The 21,416-nt window shown below is 39.9% G+C and overlaps 1 protein-coding gene across 6 annotated transcripts in view; it reads right to left on the bottom strand.

Moving 5' to 3' along the window:
* The window catches only part of TTC21B (tetratricopeptide repeat domain 21B), an 83,197-nt gene extending 69,633 nt beyond the window's left edge, over positions 1-13,564 (bottom strand). For 4 of the 6 annotated variants that reach the window (XR_010919876.1, XR_010919877.1, XR_010919878.1 and 1 more), the window contains exons 1-7: positions 13,448-13,564; positions 12,961-13,090; positions 11,607-11,717; positions 8,661-8,827; positions 8,181-8,303; positions 4,437-4,594; positions 2,589-2,673 (exon numbers count right to left, since the gene is read on the bottom strand). Coding sequence is in view for 3 of the 6 variants with exons in the window: in XM_067549324.1 (XP_067405425.1) it covers positions 2,589-2,673; positions 4,437-4,594; positions 8,181-8,303; positions 8,661-8,827; positions 11,607-11,717; positions 12,961-13,090; positions 13,448-13,468 (795 nt within the window). In the remaining 3 variants the exon portion in view is untranslated. The other 2 variants (XM_067549325.1, XM_067549327.1) reach the window with 2 other exon arrangements.
* Between the last annotated feature and the right edge of the window lie 7,852 nt (positions 13,565-21,416).

Here is a 21,416-nt window from a genome sequence, read left to right as displayed (position 1 = left end):
ATTCAAGGAGGTCTGGAGGAGGATTCAGCTGGGAGTGATTCTGCATGCTAAAAGGTTGTAAGAGCAGGCCAGGAGTGGATGTTCCGATAGCAAAGCAATGTAAAAGGCACCCCAGGCTAGAGCACTAAGGGGACGCAGCTGTACACCAGTCCAGGCTGCACCCTGGGGAATGTCACCGTGACTTAGAAGCTTAAGTCCCATTTTCAGTGACTTGAACTCTTAACTCTCATTTAGTTACTTCTGAAAATTTGCCCCATAATCTTAAATTTATACATTAAAACTTTAAACAAGTTTCACTGAGCTCAAGAAAATCTCTATCAGCTGTGTTGATATGCTGTAGATACACACTTCCACATGCTCTGTGACTGTGCACCAGTGAAAGACTATTGAGAGAAGAAATCTTTTCACATAAAATAAAGATGGTTATCAATATGATGCAACCACACTGGTTATTAAGAGATGTACCACTTTCCATAGACTTATGAAGCAACTGATGATACTTTTATTTAGACCTTTTGCAAAATTCTACTTCCATAGGATATCTTTCTCCTTTTAGAAATATGGTCAAAAAATAAAATCCTCTTGTCAGAGTTGGCCAAGGAAGTTATGTGTATATAAAGGAAAAAAGGCAGAGGGGAGAGAAAAAGCAGCTAACCCTACCAAGCACTGCAGGACTAAATCTCAGAAACCCCAGTTCTGGGAGTTTAGGAAAACCATACCTGCCTCATTTGCTAAGCCAATTAGAACGTATCTTTTTAAGCATGTGATCATTTGCCAAATATTATATCACAGCATATTAAATGAACTAGTAAGACTTTCTATTTATTTAATTTCTTTAAAATGTGGTAGCACAATACACAGTCATTATTAGCAACTTTACTACCAACTAGTGCCCTTTTACTATGCTGCCCTTAAGCAGCTGTTGCTGTTATGGGGAGTGTCATCTGACCATCCGCCTATGAAGAGTTAAAGGTGTGTTGAAGGGGTGGGCAGCCACATTGAGAAGTTGAGAGATGTGGAGTGGGGAAACCCCAAACTGAGGGGGAATAGAGCAGGGGACCCCCAGTCAGCAAAATGGCTCAGCAAATCTGGCTGCCAGCAACAGGCTGAGGATGGCAGTTTCATGCTCACCCTGGCAAGGGATGGATGAACAGCTAGGGCACTGTGCGCAGCCTCCCATGGAAGGTGGGAATGGCTCCTAGCATGGACAGTGGAGATGGGAGGGGGAAAGGGAACAAGTCAGTGCCCTGGGGAAGGCAGACAGTCAGTGCCCTGGGGGGAGACAGATCCCGATTCCCCACTTCAAAACAGAACATCCACGTCTCACCGCTGGCGACCGATAGAGGAGACCGCTCACTGCCAAGGAGGTCCTTGCTACTCCCCACTGCAAAATAGCAAACCCCTCCCTCCAAGCCAGATGCTAAGGAAGGAAGGGAGGAGAAAACCTTCCAGCTGCACTTCTGCTGCTCCCGATCAGAGTTTCCTGCTCCTCCCATCCCTAAAAAAATCCTTCTTTTCCAGACTCTCCTCCCAAATTCACCCCTCCACATGTTCTCCATGCAGGCTCTGTCAAGCAGGACAAATGGACAGGGCTGTGTACTCTGAAGCTGTGCTGAATGGCTAGGGGTGGAAGGGGAGCGGGAAGATGCACTTTGTAAATACTGGGCCACTGCAGGACAGAGCCCTCTGCTGAATCCAGCCCTTGAGCACGGTCCCACCTGCTTTACCCGTGCAGGTTTGGTCAGACAAGGCAAGGGATGGGGCTGTCTGGCCTAGAGCTAGGATGAATGGCCAGGAGGGGAGTGGAAAGATGCAGTAGGGGCTACACCCCCACATCTCCACCCCTGGATCTGACATCATAATGTCACAAATGTTGCTGTTATGCAGCAGTGATGTTGCTGTTACCAAGTGGACAATTCACACTAGGAAAGTGTTCCTAGGAGAAATGTTGCTCATGAGCACTGATTGCTCTTACAATGCATTGCTGCAAACTAGCATTTACTGTAGTCGTATGCAATTATTTAATTTATTTTTAATTGTGCTAATAGCAAAAATATTTTTCTCTAAAAAATGATTAAAACACTTCCCATTTATATCACGAAGCCTCTGATTTAAAATAGACTTACTAGCATTTTAGTGTAATAATTTAATTGAATTTATTTAGATTGTGCTAACTGTATGAAACCTTATTTTCTTCTAAAAATGTGAAAAGGGCATAATGTATATAAAAACATTAATTCTTGTAAGAATTAAACAGAATTTTTAAAAAGTCTCAACTTTTGGTGCCACACAACTAGCTCACTAGACAAAAAGGAGACAGGAAGAGAAGGGATACATGATCTAACACAGGCTTCTAACTGGCAGAGTATTCAGCGCACAACAGGACCATCTGTCAAAAAAAAAAAATCCATGATGAAAGGTATAGAATTACTAGCAAGATCTGATCACTTCTCATTTTCTGTTAATAAAATGCTTAAACATCTCAAAATATGTACTGTACTCTATAATATAACCTTATTCAATTACTGAATATTTTAATGATTCAAATAGTTTGATGCTTAAAAACAAGTGCTACACAAAAGACTCACCTCAGGTATATTTCCCTCCCTGCACAAAAAATATAGACCCTCCATCCTTATGGCTTCCAGGTTAAGAGCATCTTTCTGCAACAGCCTGAGAAAAATCAAGAGTCAATTTGCTTTATGATAGGCTATTTTCCTTTAAGTGAGTACTGTTTACACAACAGAAATTATGGTGAAATTGGAGTTAAGACCAGCTTTTAAACAATTTAGTAGAAAAGTTTCTTTTAAAAAAAATTCCAACAGAAACAGCTGATTTGATACTAAAACACTCTTTTTCTGGTTTGATTCTCAAAACTCCAGAGGTATTGGACATAACTTTAATTGTTCACGCTTACAAATGCAACAAGTGCATACAATGCGAAGTGAAACCATTAATACTGAAGCTGTGTTTTAAACAAATGTATATTAATATATAATTTTTATCTCAGTACTGTCCCTTTTATCTGCTGATTTAGGAAGAATTTTTGGACAAGATTCTTTTTATACTTAGATGACAACTTTAGATTAGAATCCTGTTTAAAAAAAAATCTCATTTACAATTCTAAGAAAGAAAAACCTTAGGTATTATTTTAATGATTTTCTAGTAGTTTTTGACATACAACCACAAATAATAGAAACTCCATTATCTGAATTTCCCCTTTATCCAGAATGTATCCAGTTTCTGGAAATACATTATCACAGCCAGGAGCCTGTATATTAATGCCACAGGAAAAAGGTTCCCACCTGCAGAATCTGTAAAGCATTCTGACATTTTATTGGCTGAGATCTGAACAAACTATCTTCATACACTATGAAAATATGGCTTATCAACACCGGTGCTTTGCAGACTTAGAAGCTCAGAGGACTGAATTAAAAGGTCTTTTCATTTGGGGCTCCTGAGAAGTGCAGTATCTATTGTAATCTAGAAAAATATCAAGAGTTTTTGTCGAGAGACAAGCAGCTTCAAATTATCGAACAAAAACAGAATTCCCATACTTTTGGCCAAGATTTTCAAAACTAGGAGCCTAAAGTTAGGCTCTTAAGTACACAATTGGAACACCTGGGTGAAAATCAGGCAGGAGCCTACATATGAATTTAGGAACCTAGCTTCAGAGTCCTGGGAATTTTTTGTTTATTTTTAATCTTGGCCTTAGTACTCATTAAAGATTAGTGACTGAATTTAATTTGGGGCCCCTAAGCCAAGCCACTTTTGAGATGTAATATTACCAAAAAAGCCATTAGAAAACATTTCAAAAATGAAAATTATGAAACCTCTCCCCCTAACAATCTTGTCAGAACCACCTCAAAATAGAATCATAGAATATTAGAGTTGGAAGGGACCTCAGGAGGTCATCTAGTCCAACCCCCTGCTCAAAGCAGGACTAACCTCAGCTATACTCCCTGCTAAAACTCTCTTTAGGCAAGAAGCCACCAAATGACAGTAAAATTGTAAAGGAGAGGTTTTAGGGTGGTGGTTTTTTTTAAAACTTAGAGGATCACAATCATATCTGGGATTACAAGGTTAAATATGGAGTTAAATATGATCAGAGTTCCATAATGAAAGTTAACTGACTTCATGCCGACCTTAAAAAGATGAACAGATGCTTAGTTAGTAAAGCATTGTGGTATTTTCCACAGAGCAAGATGTGGGAGTTTTAAATTTACAGAAATTTTCTAAAATTTGGACAGATGCACATACCGTAACTGCATAACATGATTTGGGTTAATTTACTTAGTCTTATCTCATACTAGGTCACTGGCAGCAGACTGAGGCACAAACATTTTAAACACAAAACCAAAACCAGACCCAAACTAGTGCATTTCCCATGTTCTTAACTGAAACAAAGCAACAACACTGACATATGTATACTGAACCTTTGTGCTGTTTCAATTGCTTGCTCCCAGTCCTGCAAGGCTAATTGTAGTTTCATTTTCTTTATGAAAGCAGGAAGAAAGTTTGGGAAGTTGGCTATTATCTGGTTCACAGTTTCTAAAGCTTCTGAATAATTCTGGCGCACCTCAAAATATTGTGCCTAGTGAAAGGAAAAGAAGTCCTATCAACACTATACTATTGCAAAAGTGTCAAGATTCATTAGTATTTTCATAGACACTGGTAAAAACATTTTAAATAAACAGAAGAATTTCCCTCTATATTTACTCCAGTCTTAAGCACAACAGAAGATGTAAACAGAGAAGAGAAGTCAAAAGCTGCAGCTCTGTAAGCACCTTTATAATGAAGGTTACTACAGCATTGCAGTTATAAATTATTGATCAGGACATGCAGGAGAATGAAGACGGACATGAGTGGATTTAAAGCAACAGGACACTTTATTAACTTTCATATGAAGAGGTGGAGGGAACAAATTCCTTCTCCAAATCTCTACCAGGCATTCACTGAGTTCAATGCAGTATTAAAATGTTCTCTTGCTATACAACTAAGGAATTAGCAGGGCAGATGACTAAGGGGCCCACCCTAGCAACAGGAATGGCTGTTGCCTGCCCAGAAATGTTTAACAACAAAGTGCATGGGACTTCACCTGAAGACAATCAGCTCTTGTGTGTCACGGCCTTTGTGAGCATTAGTGTTTGCAAAGCACTCTGAAAATAAAAGTACTACACAAGCATTGAGTTTTATATTCTTAAATAGTGGAAGAGTGGTATCTAGCACATTATCTTTTTTTTTAATCTTTCTATTGAGACTGCAGGAGGACTGGCTTTCCAGCTAATACTTTAAGTTATGATGACCCAACATTAACGATACTGGAGACTGAACTCAAAGTTGGGTAAGTCTCCCCCTACTCCCTGCACATCTACATATGCCTTTAACATTACCATTAACATACATGCACAATATTGTGTAAAGTTTTCTGACGTTTAATGTTCTTTTTATTTGTAGATTACCATTACGTAATCTTGCTTCAAATTCTTTAACATGAATTCTTTTGCAAAAAGAAAACGATCTTCATAAGTAATACATTCTTCATAATGGCAAGATGATTATGTGTTCTTTGAGTCAGGAAAGAAATGGCAAGACAAAAGTTACTACTAATTACCTTAACAAATCAAAAATGAACCACCAAAGTACGATGCAGATTGAAATTTCTTGTATTAAAGCAACATGAATGCATGTGACCACACATTTCATAATGCTGAGGGGATAATAGATCTTAATTGTATATCTCACAATTATCTGTGAAGAGATATATAAGGCTCTCAGATTTTAGTATTTATATTTTCATATACTGATGATGTAGTATCTTTTTTGATCAACTAACATCTTACCATCTCATGTAGGTTTAAGATCTGTATTTGTTCAAGTGTTATTTGATTGTGTGTGTGTGTTAAGGATGTTTGTATGCTACAAAATCTAAAATATTTCACAAAATTTTAGATTTACTTGGTTGAGTTTAGTGCACATGAAAGTCAAGGATTAAAGGTGGTTGAAGCTAGACATACAGCAGCATGATTAGGCGTTGTGCAAACTTGTCAATGCACAATAATCTTGTCCACTTCAGCAAAGATTTCAAGGGGCATTGGCAACTTGAACTTTTATAAGATGGCTATTTTTAAAAAGAAAGCTAGTTTCTGATTGAAGACCCCTTAATAATATATTCTGAATATTTTTTTAACATTTCTTCATTAAAAATGTTCATATTTTTTTTTTTTTTTTTTGCTTTTATTTTGGCCTTTAATGCAGAAACTAATGCCTTGATCATGCAATGGACAACACACTGTTAAATGGTTGTGCCCAACTGTAGCCTCTCTAAAGCCCAAACTGGGGAAAAGGGGAGGAGTGAAATGGATTATATATAAAGTGCTGTTATATACAAGCAGCAGACTACCTGAAAAAACAGACTATTTATGGGATTTTCCCTATCAACAGTTCAATTATACTAACCTGGGCATTACCTGCAACTATAATTGGTACAAAAATTTTTAACAAGGTGTATCTTTTTAACTGTGCTGAACTTTGCCAAGTTGTAAGGTGATTGCACGATCTGGACAAATATCTACTTCAGCTACAATGATAGTAAATTTGCTTTTACTTTAAGTGATTTCCTCAGAGAGGAAAATTTAGGCTAATACATTTATTTAGTGAATTAAGACACCTTTTGTGTGCTTATATTAAAATACATGGACTCAGTTACACATTCGGTGATCATATTTAGTCCGTAGCCTACATTTTAACACGGTGCCTCCTAGGCAGGCAAGATCATCATCCAAAAGCTAGTTTTAATTTGGGAGTAAGAAGGTTACATTCTAAACATGCTTAAGTACTTAAAATACACATAAATGTACATGAGTGGATACTAACTCACCAGCTGAAGGGGTGAGGAGTGGTTAAACTAAAGTTTGTAGACTTTAAATCAACAGTTTACCAGAGGAAAAAATAAAAGGAAAATCAAAGGACACAATCTATAGTACAGAAATGTTAAGATTATGAAACAAATCCACATAAGGAAATCCAGGATTAAGAATCCAACACAGTAGCTGAAGCAATAACTCACTGTGACCCAATTGTGCCCCCTTGTGTCCATCTATAGCCAGAGCAGAGACTTTTATGATGATCTTATACCCTTACAAGATTTCAGCAGCAGTGTTTGTTCCGTAGGGGCCCATGACCAAGCTCAATTCTAGAGCCCCTACCTGGCACTGGAAGAAAGATGGAGGCACTGGGGGGAACTGGGGCAGGCCCAGGGAAGCAGGGAGTGACTCCCACCCGAAGCCTGTCTCTGTCCCCCACTGACTGTGCCAAGCTCCCAGCTATGGTCTCTACTGTCCAGGCAGCCCCACTACCCAGCTTCATCTGGCCCTGGGACCTGGCAGCTCTTGCACTCTCTGGCTTCCAGGTGGCCTTTTCCCCCATGGCTACAAAGCATTCTCCAAGTTGGCTGAGGAGCTCATAGTTGGGTCAGTGCAGGAATGCTTCAGCCAGGACTGGAGAGCCCAGGTGCTGGAGCGAGACAGCAAGGCCGTCCTTACAATGGAGCCCCGACTGGGGAGGAGAATGGAGCAACTGACGTTCAGTAGGCTAAATGAAAGGCCTTCGCAGGCCAGATTTGGCTTGCTCCCCCCAATTTGGGGATGCCTGTGACTGCATGGGTTGCAGGTGCCTAACACTGCCACTGATGTAGCTTTGTTGGATCACATTTATAGGTAGGATTGAAGTTTGATAAATACATAATGGGCTTTCTACAGTAAGAGCTATAGAAATGTTAGCCACTGTTTATAAAAAACACTATTAATATGAAGTTTATTTTCAAATCTTCTTTTAATTATGATTAACATGCTCAATATGAGAACTGTTCTTGTACTACACAATCTTAGAAAAATACACACAGCATTTTTTTTTATAACATAAAAACAGTTGACACATTATCACCCCATATCATGGAACAGCTCAGACTAGTTATTTGAACAAAAGATCAAAGCAACAACTCCTGAATTCAAATCCCAAGGACTCCCTCTATGATCTTAGGCAAATCACTTAGCAGCTCTTTTTAGTTTCCCCACAAAACAGTTAGCAATTTCACCACAACCACCAGTGTTATATTTAAGATGTTTAGAAAATATTTTGAAACACACTGTGGAAGTGTTAAAATAATAAAATGAACTCACCTTACCCAACAGGGCAAAAGGATCATTCCCATCTTGCATTCCTTCATCAAAGTATTTCACAGTTTTTTTAATATAAGCTTCTTTTCCACACGTGAGATCAAGCCAACCTTTCAAAATCAACCCCTGTAAAGCAAAATTCAGTTAGAGTTCATAGTTGAAGGTAATAAATGAAGTAAACTGTACTATGCTATTTCATACTAATAAGCAGGAATAAATGTAAACATCTCTCTTATAGCTATTATAACCTCTCATTTAAATCCACTAAAGTATTCAAAATGGACTATAACAGGGAGGTAATGGTTAGAGTAGGTGACTACTGGCAGTCGGGAAATGCAAGATCTATTCCCCCCGACTGCTAATGACTTTCTATGTAATCTTGTATTCTTGTCTCAATTTCCCAATCTGAAAAAAACGGGTATAATACTATTTGCCCATCATTATAAAGCACTCCATATCTGAAGATCTGAAAAAGACAGTTACCTCTTTATTACCATTAGAAACTTTGATCATTCTATCAATGTATTCACGGGCTTTATCCGGACGACCAAGATGCCACAAAAACAAGCCTGCAAAGTACAAGGCCTGTTGTCCTGCAGTCTTACGATTTTCCTTCATTTTAGCATCCAGCTCCAAAATAGCATCTCGATCTGAAAACAACCAGTAACAGTGGGAATTCTTTTAATTTTTTTTATCTTATCTTACCAACGTCATTGTATAATAAGAGCAGATGCTGCATAATGTGGAGTCCCAAAGCAAAGCACATTGCCAAATGTGGTATTCCCCCACTAGCTGGAGTTCTAAACATGCTCCAGTGACAAGCTTTTCTGTAAACTCACCTGATGAGATTTCTGCAAAGGTAATGGAATCCCCAGACAAGAGCCAAGGTACGTCTTTTATTATCACTATTTAGCTACTAACTGAGTGGTAATTTTAAAGCAATACCCATCTTTACTGCAGGACAAGAGAAGAAAGCTTTCGGTCTCTTCTTGCCTAACCAGAGTTCTATGGCTGCTATGAGGCGGGATAGGGAAGTGGAGAGTTCTCCACCACACAGTAGAATCTCAGAGTTATAAACACATGAGTTATGAACTGACCAGTCAACCACACCCCGCACTGGGAACCAGAAGTACCCAATCAGGCAGTAGCAGAGACCAAAAAAAAAAAAAAGCTGATCTATACAGGAGATAAAACTTTCTTAGGAATGATCGGAAACTGTGGAATTAACTCCCCCAGGAACTAAGGAGGATCATAAACCTCATTACTTTCCAGTGCAATGTGCATATCTTTGACCTGTCCTTCTCTAATATAAACACACTGCAATAGATATATTTAATAAATAACATGACATCACTGCATATGCTTCCCTCTCTGGGGAGAAGATGACAGAGCAAAATACATGACAAATGTGCTTAATGCACTACTAGACTGCACTTAGACACTATGGTGATGAGAGTGGTATAAAAACCTATATAGAATAAAAATCTTGCCAGGTGACATGGCAAATGGATTTTCAAGACCTGATTCAGAGTATCATATCACAACTTTTTTTTTTTTTTGGGGGGTGGGGAGTGGGAGGGGTGAGGGTTAGTTTTCTCAGCACCTGCTATCTCCAAAACCCTGCAGACTCTCTCCTATATTTTCAAGGACACCACTGCTTTTAACTTTCAAGTTTTTTATTTAACATGTACTACTGTAAAAACTAACTATAAAATAGTACTTTCTAATTGCAGTATATTTCCTAGGTGTATTCAGGGCCACACTGCTTACTTTAGTAACAAAAATAAGCCTTTAAAATTTGTTAATCCTGTTAACTGTATCTGACCTACAATGCTTGAGAGAGCAAGGTACATCAACAGAATTGCACCAACATAATTACCCACTTTTTAACTGCACTGCCAAATTCTGCCCTCAGTTACACAGATGCGAACCAGGGAAGAATTTGACCTGTAGAATACTTAATACTAGAGAAGGTGCACAAGCCAGAAATTCAGTGCAACTTTCAGCTCCCATGTGGAGTTTACAGGACTGTCTGTTGGAAAAGCCATGTTTTACATGTAAGCTAAGGAAATTTTTATATGGAAATCACAAATAAGGAAGCCCACACAATACCATTTTAAACTTACTTTTCAGATTGAAATGGCCCTTCAAAGATGACCTTAAATGGGCCAATACTTACCAAAAAAAAAAAAAAAAAAAGGCTTTCCACTTCTGGAAATGAAAGGAGGGAAATCTTGTAACCATGATTGTGAGTTCTGAACCAATTTAAGTTCCCCATGTTAGAAGTTAACACAGAATTTTGCAGTGTTTCTTTTTAACTTACAAAAAGTGTAAAAAAAAACTAATTTTTTTAATAATTTTTTTCTGTGGTAATACTTTAATGATTGCTATTACATGTTCTGTATAGTATGATCAGTGCTTAAGTTCTTAGTGGAAAGAATTAAAACCTCTGTATGAATTTGGAATAGTATTTGCAAAACTTCAATATTCTAACAACTTTTAAAAATGGAAACAATAGAAGTGAGTCAGCAGTATGTGTGCACTTTGTGGTATATGAGGTAATATACTTTGTTCCAACATCAAGGAATTGTTTTGGTGAACAACATGAGGAAAGAGATCATTTGTTTATTGCCAAAGCGAAAGTCAGCAACCCTATGCTTCAGCACTGCATGAAAGACACCATACCCTATAGGAAAACAAAAAGCATACCAGGATTGTGTTCATGCAACAAACTCCAGAAATAAGTGTTTTATAAGAAGAGAGAACTTGGATAGAACTATCAATTAGTAAGGAATTTTCAGGCCCATTACTTCAGTGGCACTCTGTCCTTCATACTTTATGTACACAAATACTCATCGGCCAGGTCATCTCAATTCACTGTCCAATGGATACAACAGGGGCAAGAAAGTGTTCCTAAATGGAATAATAGTTTCTACTGCCAATTTAAAGGTAAGTGAGGCTACACAGGGAACTAAGAATTGCATATCCTCTGAAAAGGAAAAATATTTTCTGACTGGCTTTTGGGATGCCAAAGAAATAAAGGCTGGCAACAGTAAAGCAGCACAGGAGACAAAAAAAGACAGAGGCTTAAGGTAGCCAGGAGAGTGAAGATGGCCGTTGCTTAAGGCGAAGAGAGATTTTAATATGTCCAGAAACAGAGCTGTGACTTTTCAATATTTTGTCTGCACAGATACTTCCATTTATTATATAATCAATATTTTTAATATACTTCTGTCACACTTCATCTAATTATAGAATTAGAAATTACAGTTATATGGAGATCTAAAGTGTGCATTTTTGTTTAATTAAGATACAAGTATATTTTTCAGGTTAGATTGCCAGCAACTGGGTTTATTATTTATTTTATTTATTAAATATTATAAGACTATGTAAAACACAGAAAGGCAATAGTATTTTCAATGAAGATACCTGGATTAGAGCTCTTTTTATGGGCATAGATCAGTGCCATCATTGTGCAAAGGGATACCTCTTGTTTGTTTTTAATAGACTCAAGTTCCCGAATAGCCTCCTGAACATGACCTAAAGGAACAAGATATAAAGAGACATGATCAGCTTTAAAAAAAAACCCTACGCTTCCCTGAAAGTGTTTTACCTACTACTGTTATAATTAAATTTCATACATTAATATTAGTATATTCACATTGATATAATTAACTACTTGAAAAAAACTGAAAGATATGTGAATAGCAAGGTTAGCTTTATGCAAAATGAAGTCAAATACACAAAATAAGCAAATTGCAAAAATAATCATTTTCATTTGTTTGCGTAAGAACTTGTCTACACTTCAAATGCAGCAGTGCAGCTGCTCCACCATAGTGCTTCAGTAAGGACATTGTGACAGGAAGGGTTCCCCGTTGACATATGTACTTCTCCTCCTCGAGAAGCAGTAGCTAGGTTGACAGGAGAATTCTCCTGTTAACCTAGGCTGTCTACACCTGCTGTTAGGTTGATTTAACTGAGTTACTCAGGGTGTGCATTTTTCAACCCACTGAGCAATGTAGTTATAATAACCTAATATCCTAGTGTAGGCCAGACATACATCTGTCACAAAGTAACAGGAGAAAGAAAATCATCTTAATACTGAGAACACCTAGAAGTGGTCTTGTTTTATTTCTACCAGTCACCAAATGTGAAAAACCCCCTCTATTCATTTTATATTATGCTTTTTAGCAGCACTTTAAGCACTGGTTCCCCTTTAGAACCCGGTATTTTCCACATCAGCAACAGGAGAAGGAAAACACTTTTTTTTTAAATAGGAAATTTGACTGTAAAAAGACAAAACTAGCATGAATACAGGGACAAATGGAGTGCCTACAACTGTTTTTTTCCCCCAAATTCCATTTTCCAAAAGTACTTAATAATAAGTAGATCTAATACTAGTAAATCTAAAGAAAGCCCCACAAGATGGAACTCAAATCGGAAAATTTTTTATGTATTTTATCACAAAGTTAAAATAAAAAGCCAGCTCCAAGAGAAAGCTTTAAAAACTGTCACTTCCCTGTACCTGTTTCATCTCCCACCCTTTGTTGGTCTTATCTGTTTAGCTCATGTCTGTTACATTCACAGCCCACGGGGCCCCTGATTTCAACCCAGGCCTCTAGGTGCTTCCAAAATTCAAGTCATCAATAACAACCCTAAAAAAATAGTAAAACGCAGTTGTAAAACCCCAGGAGATGGCGGTGGGTCTCAGGGGAAGGGTTAGTGAAGGGGCCTGGATTTGAAGCCGTTGGCTTCCACTTCAACTTTTACTAAAGCGACCCACCTTCCATCATCATGCCATAGGCCCGGTAAAACAGGAACACGGGGTCGTTGCCAAACTTCTTGAGACCCTCATTAGCAGCCACCTGGACGTGATGGAAGTACCCTTCCTGGCAATAGTAACTGATCAGCGCCTGAAAGGGAAGCGCTACCGTGACGTGACGTGACGTACCAAGGACCGGCGCTGAGAGGACGGGAAAGCGCCCACCGCCTTCAGCGACTCCCACCGACCCCCGCCCCCGCCTGTCCCAAACGCCGCCGCAACCAGGCCGGCTCCGTATCGTCGCCTTCCCGGCGGCCCACAGCGGAGCCTCCTCCGCCCGCAGCTCGGTGCCCTGCCCGCCCCCTCCTGCCGAGTACCGCTTACCCCCCCCAGGGCCGCCTCCTCTCTCAGCCCAGCACCCTAAGAAGGCGCCGGCCGGGGCCGTGGGCAGCGGAGAGAGAGGAGCGGCCTCAGGGCGGGCGGCCGCACCATGGCCACCATTACCGACCCGCTGCGCCAGGGACTCCATGGCCACCGACCGCAGCGCGAGCCCGCAGCCGTAACCAGAGCGACGCCGCCCCGGGCGGGGCTGCACTTCGCAGACGACAACTCCACCCTCCCGGCGGCGTTCGGGCTCTGGGGCGGGACTCGGGAGAACATTTCCATTGGCTGCTTGGCAGCGAGAAGGGGCGGAGCCATGGAAAGGAAACCGCCTCCGGGGGCTCGTTGGGGAAGAGGGGGCGGAGGTGGAGAAAAACTTGAGCCCTCCCCCATCTGGGCGGCAATGAGGGTAGGGAGAATAGGGAGAAAGGGCTTCCAGCCTTCCACAGTTCCCGAAGGGACTGGGCTGAAAGAGGAGCTGCTGGACTGGCTGTGTGGGAGCTGCCAGCACCTGGAGAGGATGAGCAGGGTTGGGTGCCATGGGTCGCTCTCTGCAAGCTTCTGGGATCTCTGTGACCAGTAGGGTGACCAGATAGCAAGTGTGTAAAATTGGGAAGGGGGATAATAGGGTGGGTTCTATATAAGAAAGAGCCTTTAATAGGGGGATATCTGGTTACTCTAGGGCAGGGGTGGGTAGGTGGTGTTTGCTCTCAAAAGCTGACTGGACTGAGCAACAGCCAGAGCGGAAGTGGAGTTAAGCCCTTCTATGGGCACATGGGATGGGAAGGGCCTGGCAGTATATCCCCTGTGCAAGACTCTGTATACAGAAGAGCTACAGCAGGACGGACAACGCTGTGAATTTAAACTGATTTGGTTCTAGCAGTCCACCCATGTAGATGCTTTCATTGCCCTACAGGAGGGGTTTGAGGCAAAATGCTTGACAAGTGGATGCTTATTCTGGCACGACTTTGCTCTATTCTAGCTTATTCCAGCCCCCCACCCTACCCCTCAATAAACTATGCTGGCGAAAGGGCAGTTGTGCCAGTACGAGATGATGGGCTTTTATTGGCACAGCTATGTGGGGCAAGGATCACATATCTTCTCACTCCTGACTAACATAACTATGCTGGCGAAAGTTACGAGTGCAGACATGGCCTTAATTTATTTTTTGGGGAAAGGATTTAAATTAAACTGAAAAAAGCCACTCCTACTGGAAGAGATGGATCAGCAGTGTTTGTGTTATCTTGTTAGAAATATACCTGTATAACTATCAGTATACCTGGTGAAACTCTCCTATGTTCAGGCTGTCTAATGCTTAAAAAAAAGAGGGTTCCCTCCACCCTCTCAAGCCTTCCTTGTTAATTTATAAGCAGAAAGGGCTCAATATGGATCAGGACCTCTTTACATTTTCATCATTCAAGATCAGATCAGGATCATCACAAGCTGCTAATTCTCGTCATATATAAGAACGTAAGAACGGCCATACTGGGTGAGACCAATGGTCCATTTAGCCCAGACTCCCGTCTTCTGGCAGTGGCCAGTGCCAGGTGCTTCAGAGGGAATGAAGAGCACAGGTAATCATCAAGTGATCCAACCTGTTACCTGATTTTAACAGCTTTTGGGTACCTCTCCCAAATAAATCTTGGTTGATGATAAAGTTTAAATTGGCATCCTCTTTTGTATGCCTTTATATTGGTAGGCCAATGAATAGGACATTTAAACCTTTAGTGTCATGTGCATAATACTTAAGTGCCACATGCATACCTGTGTTCTGTGTGTATAACGTCAAAGTACCATGTGCAAACTAGCGTACAGAGTGCAAAGGCAGGAAAGGAGATCATCTGATTGTCAGGACTATCAGTATTTAAGCCTTGTAGAAACATGAGTGGTGCTATGCTCCCAAGAGGCAGAATGTATTTTCCCTTTGTCTTCGAATGAAGATAGAAGACTTGACTGTCCACTGCACCTGTTCCTGTTTGGACCTGTCATGGTTTGGTTCTAGTCCTTGGTTCGTTGTTCCTGTCTTCACCATGAGTCCGTTCCTGCTGTGATCTTCCGTTGCTGCTTCTTTCTGAGCACTCAACTCTGTTCCTGAGTCTTCCTGACTCTTTTGTGTGTCTGCCTCACCCGCCACATTGCCTTAAGTGTGTGAGTTAAAAGACATTTATTATTAATTTGTTCATTATCACATTAGTGTAATTTACCCTGGGTTCGTGGCTTTAGGCCTTTCGGTCTCTGATTCTGTGTGATTATTTAATAAATTGTTTATTGTTTATCTTTATTCTGTCCTTTTGTTCCTTCGGTGAGTCTCTGGTGAGAGATGCCAGTGAGGATGAACTCGTAGAGGTCCTAACATAAATTTGGATCTGTTATCTATTGGAGTTGGAAGGGAATGAAGGCCCATCGGCTCTGGGAGGGAATGTTGGGTTCCTGCTATTCTTTTCCAATCTTTCATTTGGTAAGAATCCTGTCACCCATTCCCAGGCCAGGGACACTTCAGAGCATGGTTTTGTGCATCCCTGCTCATCCTGGCTAATAGCCATTGATGGACCAATCCTCTATGAACTTACCTAGTTGTTTTTTGAATCCTGTTATAGTCTTGGCCTTCACAACATCCTCCAGCAAAGAGTTCCATAGGTTGACTGTGCATTGTGTGCAGAAATACTTCCTTTTGTTCATTTTAAACCTACTGCCTATTAATTTCATTGGGTGTCCCCTGGTTCTTCTATTATATGAAGGAGTAAATAACATTTCCTCATGTACGTTCTCCACACCAATCATGATTTTATAGACCTCTATCATATCCCCCCTTAGTAGTCTCTTTTCCACACTGAAAAGTCCCAGTTTTATTAATCTCTCCTCATATGGAAGCTGTTCCACACCCCAATCATTTTTGTTGCCCTTTTCTGTACCTTTTCCAATTTCAATATATCGTTTCTGAGATGAGGTGACTACACACACAGTACACACACAAGATGTGGGCATACCACGGATTTATAAAAAGGCAATATGATATTTTCTGTCTTATCTATCCCTTTCCTAATGATTCCTAACATTTTGTTAGTTTTTTTGATTGCCACTGCACATTGAGTGGATGTTTTCAGAGAACTATCCACAATGATGCCAAGATCTCTTTCTTGAGTGGTAACAGCTAATTTTGATCCCATAATTATGATCCCATAATTTTATATGTGTAGTTGGGATTATGTTTTCCAATGTGCATTAGTTTGCATTTATTAACATTGAATTTCATCAGCCATTTTGTTGCCCAGTCACCCAGTTTTGTGAGATCTCTTTGTAAATCTTCGCCATCTGCTTTGGACTTAACTATCTTGAGTAGTTTCATATCATCTTCAAGTTTTGCCACCTTCCTGTTTACCCCTTTTACCAGCTCATTTATGAATATGTTGAACAGTAATGATCCCAGTACAGACCCCAGGAGACACCACTATTTACCTCTCTCCATTCTGAAAACTGACCATTTATTCCTACCCTTTAATCAGATACTGATCCAGAAGAGGACCTTTCCTCTTATCCCATGACAACTTACTTTGCTTATGGAGCCTTTGGTGAGGAACCTTGTCCAAGGCTTTCTGAAAATCTAAGTACACTATATCCACTGGATCACCCTTGTCCACATGCTTGTGGATCCCCTCAATGAATTCTAGTAGATTAGTGAGGCTTGATTTCCCTTTACAAAAACCATGTTGACTCTGCCCAACAAATTGTGTTCATCTATGTCTCTGACAGATGAATTCTGTTCTTTATTATAGTTTTAACCAACTTGCCTGGTACTGAAGTTAGGTTTATAAGCCTGTCATTGCTGGGATTGCCTCTGGGGCCTTTTTAAAAATTTGGCATCACATTAGCTATCCTCCAGTCATATGATACAGAAGCTGATTTAAATGATAGATTACATATCATAGTTAGTAATTCTGCAATTTCACATTTGAGTTCCTTCAGAACTCTTGGGTGAATACCATCTGGTCCTGGTGATCTATTAACTGTTTATTTTTATCAATTTATTCCAAAATCTCCTCTGACACCTGAATCTGGGACGGTTCCTCAGATTTGTCAACTAGAAAGGATGGTTCAGGTTTGGGAATCTCCCTCACATCCTCAGCTGTGAAGACTGATACAAAGAATTAATTGAGTTTGTCTGCAATGGCCTTCTCTTCCTTGAGTGCTCCTTTAGCTTCTTGATCGTCCAGTGGCTTGTTAGCAGGCTTCCTGCTTCTGATGTACTTACATTTTTTTTGCTGTTATTTTTTGAGTGTTTGGCTAGCTGTTCTTCAAATTCTTTTTTGGCCTCCCTAATTATATTTTTACATTTCACTTGCCAGAGTTTATGCTCTTTTCTATTTTCCTCAATAGGATTTAATTTCCAATTTTTAAAGGATGGCTTTTTGCCTCTAACTGCTTCTTTTATTTTGTTGTTTAGCGATAGTGGCATTTTTTTGGTCCTCTTATTATGTTTTTTAATTTGGGGTATACATTTAAATTGAGCCTCCATTATGGTGTCTTTAAGAAGTTTCCATGTAGTTTGGAGGATTTGACTTTTGGCATTGTATTTTTTAATTTCTGTTTAACCAGCTTCCTCATTTTTGTACAGCTCCCCTTTCTGAAATTAAATGCTACCATGGTGGGCTGCTTTGATGTCCCCCATGCCGTAAGGATGTTAAATTTTATTATATTATGGTCAGTATTACCAAGCAGTTCAGCTATATTCACCTCTTGGACCAGATCCTGTGCTCCACTTAGGAGTAAATCAGGAATTGCCTCTCCTCTTGTGGGTTCTAAGACTAGCTGCTCCAAAAAGCAGTCATTTAAGGTGTCAGAATATAAAATATAGAAATTCTTGGTCATGGTTTGAGTAAAGATGATGTGAAATGGTGTTAATATATTATAGACACTACCAGTGTCTTGAGCAATAAAGGTACAGTCCTGTAAAGCCTTTTGCAAGTGTTTAAGCATTGGAATATTGTCACTGAAGGGAAAGTTAAGTATTTGTGAATCTTTGCACAATGGGGGTCTGAGTTTTCTCTGTCTGAAAAAAACTTTTTCCCACTATCTCCTTTGAGACACTTATCAATAGCTTTAAGGATAGCGTCCAGCTAGCCAATCTACAGCCATGATTTCCAACTACAACATACTACAAAATGATCACAGAGTTTCTTGAGCAGGACAGATTCATGTATATCAAGCAGAGCTAAAATACCAATTATCAGCCCCTAAGTGGTTTTGCTTCAGTGGATTGATTGAATCTAATTAGCACTGTAGCCTTAGGCTAACCATTTGAAGTAATACAGGTGAATTATCTAGTTCTTTCGGGAATAAAGACTTTTGATAAAGGACTGTATCAGCAAAGCAAAAGCAAAATGTAATATTTAAAATAGTGCACTCCCTGTTTTCTCCAGCTGCTAACCTGGGATTTTTCCTTTCCGCTTTTAGATAAGTCAATGGACTTCTGAGTGAATTTAGGGAAAATGTGGAATTGTTAGAGGCCAACAAACTCAAACTGTGTGTCAAAACTTTTCTAATATTCCTGTTAAGTGTTATGTCTCCAATGAACTCATTATACCTGTACTTTATATTCTGCATTAGCTTTGAGTCAAGTGGTCAGTTTGGCTCAACTGAGATCAGCTCTGGTGCTCACACATTTATGCAATTGGGGAGCAGACATTCTTAGTGGAGGGTCCTTTTCTTTGAAACTTTCTCCATTTCCTGGGTCTGACAAATCCTGAACTGAATGACTTTCAGTGCACACTGCAAGGACTGTGTATTTGCACTGGCTTTTGTCTGAGGAGGTGCTCAGGACAAAGCATTGGATATTTGTGTTAGGTATTCTGAGGTCTTGTTAGTTGACACTTTCAGTTTAGTTACTAGTTAATTTAAGAAGTTTTGCATAAATACATATAGTTTATGACAGACACGTCTTCCAAAGTTGGCAGAAGTGGCTGATTTGGTTTGGTTTTTGTTTCAGAGGAAAGGAATGTCAGATATCCAGAATTGTTGCCAATCTTCAGTTCTCCTTTGTAAATTGAAATATGCTCAGGTCTCCTGCCTCAAACATTGTGTGACCACTAGAATGTGAGTCCCAGGATGAAGTTAGGGTTGAACAAGTGCTGGATTGAAGACTGCTCTATTGCATAGTGATGTTAGTGATCTCAGAGTTCCTCACTGCTGTAATACTGAGGCACTGAGTGTGATAATGTTCAGTGGCTAAAATCTATGTAGATCAGGACTTCCCAACTGGTTGGCATGACTAGTAAGCAGGTCACAAGGGGCTGCTCACTGGGTCACACTTTGATAGAAGAAAACGCAGCAAAATCCCATGGTCAGTTGAAGTCAGCAAAAACCAGGGCAGGGGAGAGAAGAAGCGGATCACTCCTGTCCCCTTCCTTCCGAATGCTGACTCTGCCTTGTCTTTGCTTTCCCTCCCACCCTATCCCAACACTCTCAACACTTCCTGCTCAGCTTTCCACTCGGTGAATTGGGAGGTTCCGTCATCTAGCAGGTCCGCTAACCCCATAATCAGTACCTAGCACCTCTGAAAGCTACACAAAGCAGCCAGACACACCAGGAAAAATTCCATCAGCATTCACAAGCCCAAACGCACAAAATCAGACAAAGTATTTTTCCTGCAGTTCACCTAAGCTCACAACCCTTAAGTTTTTTCCTGCATTTCACCAAGTCCAAAAGGAGAGGATTGTAGGAATGGTGAGTAAATAGCAAGAGATGACAGGTGGTTTTTGGACTGCAAATGACAAATATTTGAGAACCACTTATGTAGATAAGTTTTCTGAGTTGGGTCAGAATTTCATTGCCACCAGGAAGAACTATTATTCCAGGTGGTTGCAGGTTCAAGTTGGATGACTGGTTACAGTCTGGATCATCTCCACTACTGTGGTGAGGTATCCATTTTGATGATCTGACCCAGAGGTTAATAAAACTGGAATGTTTCCAGAGGGATCTGAGGGAGAATAATATGTTTAGTATGATTTTATAATGTTCTTTTGTCATCAGCTGTTGAGAGAGCAATTTCTAGACACCTTTCTCCTCAGTTTTGTCCTCATAGGTCACTGTGGTTTATGGGTGACCTGTGACAGATGAAGTAACTGGGAGAATAGTAGAGCACAGGTGGCTGAAGTTTGGTGAGGAAGCTGATTGCATCAAATTCAAACTAAAAATATTGCACAAATGTTTAATAGTGACATTAACTAACCGTTGGAACAATGTACTGTTTTTCCATCATTTGAATTTTTTAAATCAAGATTGGATGTCTTTTAAAAAATATATACTTTAACTCAATCAAAAGTTATGGTCATGTTAGCAGGAATTATTAGGTGACATCCTATAGCCTGTGTTAAGCAGGACATCAGACTAGATGATCATAATGGTCTCATCTGATCTTAAAATCTATGAATTATAAATATATTTTTGAATTCTTATGCTGTGGGAGTGTGGCATTTCCAAAATCTCAACCACAGATTTCTCCTGGATGCTGAACAGCCTGGCTAATTTAAGACTGTCTCCATTTTGTTGATGATTATGTTATGAGGAAATTTCTGATCATAAATTAATAGATTCCAAGGCCAGAATGGACCGCTGTGATCATCTGGTCTGACCTCCTATATACCACATGCCATAGAACTTCCCCAAAATAATTCCTAAAACATAGCATTTAGAAAAACATCCGATCTTGATTTCAGAAATTGTCAGTGGTGAAGAATCCACCACAACCATTGGTTCAATGGTTAATTACCCTCATTGTAAAAAATGTACAGCTTATTTCCAGTCTGACTTTGTCTAGCTTCAAGGTCCAGCCATTGGGTTGTGTTACACATTAAAATATGATAAAATTAATAAAATTAGAAACAAGCTGTGTTCTGTCTCTGGAGGCAGGGCACTATCTGGAATGAATAAATGCTAGGTCATCTTTGCTTTAGTTCCAGGTGGTGTCACTTACAAAGAGTCTGGCTGTTTTAGAAGAAAAACTTCTTGTCACAATCTGTGCATTGGATCCTTGTGGTTCCCACCAGATGAAGGCTGGAAAGAAATACTGTAACTAAATCCTTTACTGGTGGATTTTGTCA

The sequence above is a fragment of the Emydura macquarii genome, unplaced genomic scaffold (genome assembly GCF_026122565.2).
Source record: "Emydura macquarii macquarii isolate MOO-44397 ecotype Brisbane River unplaced genomic scaffold, CSIRO-AGI_Emac_v2 contig_1253, whole genome shotgun sequence".
NCBI lineage: Eukaryota > Metazoa > Chordata > Testudines > Chelidae > Emydura > Emydura macquarii.
This window is presented reverse-complemented; position numbering and strand designations above follow the sequence as displayed.